We start from the raw sequence: 9055 nt of genomic DNA on the forward strand, positions 1-9055 counted from the left end.
TCAACTAACACGCACATAAATGGACTTCTCAAATTAACCAAGTATACAACAAATTCGTAACATATATATAGTCCATATATTCCAATCTGAACTCGAGAAAGATGTTAAATATAGATAAAGTAACTACTCATATTAAATTTATGTTATCAGTTCAGGTAGTATAATCGATCTTTTAGTACTTATATTTGCTTCTGCAATTGAATAACTCGTAATAATTTAGAAACACAAAATTTATGAAGATGTGTGAGTAGGATAAGAGTATAATTCTTTCTGAAGTATAATTTTTTCAATCAGGTTTTTACTTTTTTTTTTCAATTGAGTTTTTGAAGTCTTATTTGATTGAATTAAATTTTTGTCGCGAGTCATTTTATTTTTAATTAATAATATCACTTAATTAAAAAAAATATAAATTTAAAGATTTTTTTTAAAAGTTTTAAATAAATCAAGACTTGGTTAAAAATGATCAAATAATTCAAATCACGATAATTTTTTTTAGTTTTTTTAGTTTTAGTCCATTATTTTCAAATACATATTAATTTCCTAAAATATTTTGTTTCGAAATTTCCACGCCCTTGTTCTCTCTTTTTGGTTCTTGTTAACAAGTTGGAAGTCTGCGTTTGCGCAAAAAGCCGGCTTATAGTCCTGGACTGTGAGCAACGCAGAAACGAAACACTACCACTCCTCAGATCCGTGCTCGTGGCTGAATCGCCATGGCCATGGCGATTAGGGTTTTTCTCCTCCTTCTTTTCTTTCTCTCATCAACTAATATCGGTTATTCTCTTTACGAAGATCAAGTTGGTCTCATGGATTGGTGAGTTCGACGACTCTTACTTATTCACGCACTCACTTAATGCTCCCTTAACCTTTGCGATTATTCGATTGTTTTTCGTTCTATTCATCCAATTCAATACGTTTTCTTCCTCCACTTGTAATTATTGCTCGAACACTACGATCTGATTTCACCTACGCGTTGAATTGCGTTGTTGATCGATTTTTATATCGGATAAAGAGTGTTCCGATTCTAATTGCTATTTTGCCTCTTGTGCAATTTAAATGTTAGTAACTACTAAATATGTTTGACTACTAGGCACCAACAGTACATCGGGAAAGTAAAGCACGCTTTGTTCCACACTCAAAAGACTGGCCGGAAGCGTGTTTTGGTGTCCACTGAAGAGAACGTTGTAGCTTCACTCGACCTTCGTCATGGAGAAATTTGTAAGTTTGATTTGTTTAGCTGCTTTTGCCGACTCCATTAAAATATTTTTTATATCATATTGTCTACGATAATGCTCCAATTAAATGTTACCATAACTCCATTTAGTGAAGTTGAACTGGTGAAAAGTAAATCAAGCCTTCCCAAGCGATGGTCATCACTCGCTTTAACTATTTGTTTTCTTTGTTTAGAATCAGAAGTGCTGAACTCTGTTTTGTTTGCAGTTTGGAGGCATGTTCTTGGGACCAACGATGTTGTTGATGGACTTGACATTGCCCTGGGAAAATGTATTACACTTAGCCTTTGACTCTGTAGAGCATTAATTCATGCTATCTATTCTTTACTATACTGCAGAAACGTAGAGCAGTTTTACTGTACATTATATTTTATCATTAAAAACATCTCATCATAAGGATGTTAAGGTGGCCAGTGTGGCACTAGTGTCCTTGATTCTCCTTATAAGCATGATTCTTTGCCATTCTTTTTGTATTCCTCTTGAAAATATATCTATGCTTGGATGTCAACTGGATGCTGATGTCCTCTGCTTACATAACATGCCTTATTTTTCCTCATAAAATGTATAGTCAAAAGCTGTCCTATTGTTGAATTTTCTATTTAGATTCTCAACTGTGGTAGTGCATGAACATCTTGGAATTGGAGATCTAGATTTTGGGCATGTCAACATGTTTGCATGACTCTAAGTGTGGGGAGATATCTTAGTTTAAACTGCTTTATTGTTAAACGATAAGTTGTTTAGTTTGACTTCGTTCCCAGTTTTAAGTGTATAGTATCCAATCTCCTTTGATTATATAATATTACTCTTGAGCATCATAGGTGGAAGAAATGTTCTGTGTTTGTTGTCCATTTCTTTTGAATAATGATGTAAAATCAATTGAAGGATGTCTGTGTCGCCAGTATGCATACTGTTATCACATACAGTGATTTCTTAGCTTCAAGTTTCATTAGTTTTCTTTGCTTTTGAGCATATTGTTACTTTGTCAGAGTAGATTTTTTTATGTGTTGAGATTTATTTAAATGTTTAGCTTATATCAGTGGTGATCAAATTCATTAAGTACATGTATTGGTTCAGATGTCATAACTCTTTCCTCGGATGGAAGTATATTGAGAGCATGGAACCTTCCTGATGGACAGATGGTTTGGGAGACTTCTCTTCAAGGATCAAAGACATCAAAGTCAATATTATACATTCCAGTGAGTGAATGTTTTTTTTTCTTGATATTTTAAGTAATATAATTTTTTTTCGTAGATTTATCTGAAACATCCTCTCGAGCAATGGAGAGGACACATGTAGAGTGAAACTTAAGTGCCAGATTAACAGTTTGAATTCTAATTCCCTTGGACATAATTAGAGAAATATAAATTGAGTTAAAAACCCAATGCAAATAAGTTGTCCCTTTCAAATTGAAGATTCATGCCTCCCTTTCTATCCGAGTGTATGATGCTAATACTAATACATCTACTTAGTATTTTTTCTTGCTCTGCACATGTGAACACTGATTTTCTAGTTTTTGGCAGAACACTAGAACAGGACGGTGTTGTTTTAGATTTATGATTGCATGTAGGTGACCCCGCCTATTAGTAAAATACTGTTGTTGCATGTGAAACCCTAAAACTAAGTTACTTTCATTTTCAACAGAATGGTCATTGAGCAGTGAAGTAATTTAGCCAACAAATTCATTCAGACTTGTCCTGCTTACCCTGTGAACATTTCTTATGTACCCAATTCTCACCTTCAGTATTTTTGTGATCACTGTAACGAACCTGCATCCAGCAGCCCTTTTACTGTAGTAAACTTGCCCTTAGTCTTGGTTTATTTAATTGTAGGCATGTATCTAAACCTGAGACTGCATGAGTGATTTTCTTACACATGCAATTGAGTTCTGTTTTTTATTTGCAGAAAAACCCAAAATCTGACAAGGATGACTTGATCCTTGTTTTTGGTAAAGGCAGTCTCCATGCTGTTTCCAGCATAGATGGTGAAGTTCTCTGGAGGAAAGATTTTGCGGGTGAAAGGTATGGCTGACTCAGAGTTTACTGAGAAAGATGTTCTTTTTGAAGTTTAACTTGCCGTTAACATTGTTGTCTTCATCATATTTGCTGCAGCATTGAGGTTAGCCATATTATTCAGTCCACTGACAAGATCTATGTTGCTGGTTTTGTTGGCTCTTCAAAGTTTTATGTGTATGGATTGAATGCTGATAGTGGAGAATTGCTCAAGAATGATCATACAATACTTCCCTGTGATACTTTTGGGGAATTATTATCAGTCTCAGGTGATAAGTTTGTGGTACTGGATAAGATGAGGTCTAAGATATTGACGATAAACATCAAGAATGGAGAGATTAGTTACAAACAGACGCTCATTTCAGACCTCATCAAAGAGTCATCTGGACAGGCAGTAATATTACCATCAAGGCTTCCTGAGTTGTTTGCATTGCGTATTGACTCCCTTGTTCTTACAATTAAAGTGACAAATGAAGATGACTTGGTGCTGGTGGACAAAATTAATAATGCAGCTGCTGTTAGTGATGCTCTGTCAATCTCAGAAGGTCAACACGCTTTTGCATTTATTCAACATGAAGGCAGTAATATTCACCTCTTTGTAAAGGACGTTAATGATTGGAATGGTGATTTACTCAAGGAAAGTATAATAATAGACCATCAAAGAGGGAACATTGAGAAGATTTTTATAAACAATTATGTGAGAACAGATAGATCGTATGGTTTTAGAGCATTGATGGTAATGGAAGATCATTCGCTATTATTAGTACAACAAGGAGAAATTGTCTGGAGTAGAGAGGATGGTCTTGCATCAGTTGTAGATGTCACAACGTCTGAACTACCTGTGGAAAAGGAAGGTGTATCAGTGGCAACAGTGGAACAGAACCTCTTTGAATGGCTTAAGGTCTGCCTTTAATCTTTTTAATTAGGACATCATCCTGCATAATTTCGTACACACACACACACACATTCTTGTTTACACTGGTGTAAGACTTAGCACTCTAACATCATTTAATAACTTTGTATATTATATTATCATGTGGTTTGCTCTGATCCAACATTGAAAGATAATTGTATATTGCTGTTTTGTGTCAAAACATATAAAAGTTAAGCAACAGCAAGAATATAATCAAATGGTTCTAATTGAATATATTTCAAAAGTATATATTACCTTTATCTTGATATATATCAATAGAGTATCAAATAATTTCGGATTATTTTACGATTTGTTGATAAGATCTATATGATATGATAAGAACTTTGAATTCATTAGCGAGTTTTTATTTAGATTTATCCAATAAAAAATTATTGAATGATGTCATTGACTTTGACTTACACCAGTGTGAACTGGTCACTAATTCTATGTGTACTATTTTTTTTTAATAGATCAATGGGCTCATGCTTTGCATGGGAAAAAACCTCCAACTCATCAATTAAAAAATGCCCATCTTTCACAGGGGTAACCAAAATACCATTTTGAGAGGAAAAAGGCAACATAGTGCCGACATGTGCAACTTTTCTGATAGTTTTAATTATTGTATCCATATATTAGAGATTGAGATTTTTATCTGGATATCATTAACTATTTTTCTAACGGTACATTTTTATGCGTTGATTTGTTATTGAAAGGGACATGTGCTGAAGCTCAAAGGAACTTTAATGATTGCAAGCCCCGAGGATGTAGTAGCTATTCAAGCGATGCGGTTAAGGAGTTCTGAGAAAAGCAAAATGACTCGTGATCATAATGGTTTTCGTAAGTTGCTTATAGTACTTACAAGGGCTGGAAAGGTTTTTGCTTTGCACACTGGAGATGGACGTGTAGTTTGGTCTATTCTACTTCATACACTGCGTAAAACAGAAGTGTGTGAACATCCCGTTGGGCTTAACATTTATCAGTGGCAGGTTCCTCATCATCATGCCTTGGATGAGAATCCATCTATCCTTGTAGTTGGGCGATGTGGGCCAAGTTTGGCTGCACCGGCTGCTCTTTCTTTTATTGATGCATACACAGGGAAGGAACTCAATTCGTTGAGACTTGCTCATACCATTGCTCAAGTTATTCCTCTGCCTTATACCGATTCAACTGAACAGCGTCTGCATCTAATTATAGACATAGATCAACATGCATACCTATACCCAAGAACTCCTGAAGCTATTGACATTTTGCAACGTGAATTTTCAAATGTGTACTGGTACTCAGTTGAGGATGATAATGGTATTGTCAGAGGTCATGCCTTGAAGACTAATTGCATTCACAAAATAGTTGATGAGTACTGCTTTGATTTCCGGGATCTATGGTCTATTGTATTCCCATCTGAATCAGAAAAGATTATTGCAACGGTAACTAGAAAATCAAATGAGGTAGGGCGTCCGTGGCATTAAGTTTTTAGTTGTTAAAAGTGCATTTCTTTTTTATAAAATAAAATTGATTGTGTTATATTATACTTTGTCTGTATTAACCTTTCCACATTTTTCAAGAAATATAAATGTTCTATGTCAGATATATAAACTTACATTCCTTAAAATCCTTTTCTTTTTTCAAATTAATTAGTTTACAGGTTGCCTTTTCCTTAAGGTGGCTTTTATTACTTATCAATAGCATTAATGAATGAGTCTCAAGTTAGAGGAATTTTGCAAATGAATTTTTTATCTACCAATAATCATGTAAAGTGGTGTCTGTCATTCTTGTCTAAATGTAGTAAGACTCTCTTAATCACATGCCTTGTATATTCCTAAAGTCATATTAGGTGTATTTATACTACACTGAGTAAATAGACATGATCACAAACAAATAATACGACAATTAAGTGTTTTCTCTCATGTCATGTTTTATGATGACCAATTTTCCATTTAGTCTTAATTATTGCTTTGCTTCTGCCTAAAGTTTTTATTCCCTTTTTCGATGTAGGTTGTTCATACTCAAGCAAAAGTTATGACTGACTATGATGTCATGTATAAGTATGTATCGAACAATATACTTTTTGTCGCGAATGCAGCACCTAAAGCCACAGGGGAAATTGGAACAGCCACCCCAGAGGAGGCTTGGTTGGTCATCTATATCATTGATACCGTGACTGGTCGTATATTGCATAGAATGACACATCATGGTTGCCAGGGTCCTGTTCATGCGGTAAGCTTTTTAACTACACTGATTTAAAAGGTGTAACACTAAATTTTGTTAGTATCTTACATGAATATTGCTTGTATAGGTATTTAGTGAAAACTGGGTTGTCTATCACTATTTTAATCTCAGAGCACACAGATATGAGATGTCAGTTATCGAGGTCTATGATCAGTCTCGAGCGGTATGTCTGTTAACTTGTGCAGCTTCATTTAATTACCCTCACTCTCTTGTTTTGATACATGTTGTCGTCTTTTTTGGTATGTGTTCATTCTTTTGTTTCAGTTACTGATCTGTTCTCATTCTGGTGTGATATCCTTGATTTTCACAGGATAACAAAGATGTCTGGAAGTTTGTTCTTGGAAAGCATAATCTTACATCACCCATTTCTTCTTATTATCGACCAGAAGTTACAACAAAATCACAGTCGTACTTTTTTACCCATTCTGTGAAAGCAATAGAAGTGACTTTGACGTCCAAGGGTATAACTTCTAAGCAGCTTCTTATTGGAACAATTGGTGATCAGGTTGGTATTATTTACGCGACCGAGTTTTTCAACTTGAGATCAACACCTTTTTTATCGTTAAATTTCTTCAATGAAATCTAACATTTTGGGGTGTTAACTGGGAAATTTATTTTAAATTTCTTCAATGAAATCTAACATTTTGGGGTGTTAACTGGGAAATTTATTTTAAATTTCTTCAATGAAATCTAACATTTTGGGGTGTCAACTGGGAAATTTATTTCCAGGTATTGGCACTTGATAAACGCTTTTTGGATCCTCGGCGCACACTTAATCCCTCGCAAGCTGAGAAAGAGGAAGGAATTATTCCTCTGACCGATTCATTGCCCATCATTCCTCAGGTTTATTTTGTCTCTTTTTCCTTTTTCTATATCCATTGAAACAAAGAAAAACTTAACAAATGGTGCTATCATTAGTGGATTCTCAATGTATGGTGTTAGATTGTTCGAATATGTCTTGGTTTATGCATTTTCCTTTTTCATTATAAATATTAAATGACTTTTGTTCAGGTAGATAGAGTACCTTAAAGAGAAGGTAGAGTTTGGGTAACTATTCTGGTTGACAACAAAAATAAGGGCTATATGATGTTTATCCATAAGATAAGCAGATAACATGAACCGACTAATATATATCCGTGCATGCATAATATTTGTGCAGTCAATTTCTGGTATAGTCCCCCCCTATTTATATATATCTGCAAACAAAGAATGTTTGCAGTATGCAAGTAACTCGTGCGCTTGTGTTCAAGGTTGAAGGAACAGTAGTAATAATACTAATGAATCACTACAATTTTTATTAGGAAAAATGACTTTATCTCTTTACTTACTCCGACCGTTATATCTATCTATATATCTATCTATCTATATATATATATATATATATATATATATATATATATATTTATTTATTTATTCAATTGGCAAGCCCAGTAGGGCTGCTTAAGGAAATACATTTTAGTTGATTGGCTTTGTCACCAACTTCAACCTCATGCCTATTGGGCTTTGTGTACTTCTAAACATGCATTTCTTATTTTCTCTGTTTGAATTTTTGCAGTCCTATATTACACATTCCCTTAAAGTGGAAGGTCTGCGAGGCATAGTAACAGTGCCTGCCAAGCTGGAGTCTACATCCCTCGTCTTTGCCTACGGGGTAGATCTATTTTTTACTCAGATTGCTCCTTCTAGGACCTACGATTCATTAACTGAAGATTTCAGCTATGCTCTACTTCTCCTAACAATTGTTGCACTTGTGGCTGCAATATTTGTCACTTGGGTATTATCTGAGAGGAAAGATCTGCAAGAGAAATGGAAATGATCTGTCCTCCATTTTTGCCTTATATTTTCTCTAATTTTTAACGTTTTAATTAGGTTTGTCTCTGTTTCTATGTTAGTCATTAGTTAAGTTCGGATTACGGTTAAATCTTGTAGCTGGAATTGCAAAAGTAATGTAGAATTCCATTACATTCCATTGTTTGAGGTTGTATGGAGGATATCTTAATTTTAACGATGATAATTGAAGAGTACGAAAGGTAATCATAAACTCCCGAGGCCAGTTGCGGCATTGTTGTGAAATTAGTGTGGTAGGCTTATACTGATGAAATATCATGCTCCTAACATTACAGGTTTTCTATCCAATCATTTTCCTTTTAGGATTAATTACAGAGTTAGTTCATTGTTTTAAATTTCTTTGATATTTTTTTCACTGGTTTTGGTCACTAGTATTTGTTAAAGTCTTGATTACGTCGAGAGGTCTGGTTTGTCATGAATGCTTTATCATTTGAGTCATTACTGGTACACTGAAATTGCAGTTGTATTGAAGTAATGGATTGAGATCCTTTACAGTTTTCAAAAGAACTGCTTAATATTATATCTCATTCATTAGATTTTGTATATATTATAAACATAGTTCAATAAATTTAAACAAGTAACAGCATCATGCGCTGTAGTCCAGTTTTGAACTCGATCTTGTTTATACACGGATAAATAACATAAGTGGTAAGATGATGAGATGATTGATAGAATTTTTGAGCGAGAACTTTATTCTTTTTAGTTGTGTATCATAATGAGTAGTTATCACTTCAATATTCATATATAGAAAATATTGGGAGTACTTTCTAATTAGTTATTTATAATTATATATAAAAATGATTTCAATTTTTGTGTTTATAATTAATTAT

At 34.1% G+C, this 9055-nt stretch overlaps 1 protein-coding gene across 1 annotated transcript; it reads left to right on the forward strand.

The window, feature by feature from the left end:
• The first annotated feature begins 561 nt into the window (after nt 1–561).
• On the forward strand, nt 562–8450 carry LOC114163055 (uncharacterized). Its single transcript, XM_028047108.2, has 12 exons — nt 562–811; nt 1088–1215; nt 1438–1500; nt 2304–2425; nt 3132–3247; nt 3338–4139; nt 4865–5596; nt 6144–6365; nt 6445–6540; nt 6688–6882; nt 7107–7220; nt 7933–8450. Exons 1-12 carry the CDS (start codon nt 711–713, stop codon nt 8191–8193), a joined length of 2952 nt encoding a protein of 983 aa, XP_027902909.1. The 5' UTR covers nt 562–710; the 3' UTR covers nt 8194–8450.
• The last annotated feature ends 605 nt before the right edge of the window (nt 8451–9055 follow it).

The sequence above is a fragment of the Vigna unguiculata genome, chromosome 9 (genome assembly GCF_037176805.1).
Source record: "Vigna unguiculata cultivar grain cowpea cultivar isolate G323 ecotype 2 chromosome 9, ASM3717680v1, whole genome shotgun sequence".
NCBI lineage: Eukaryota > Viridiplantae > Streptophyta > Magnoliopsida > Fabales > Fabaceae > Vigna > Vigna unguiculata.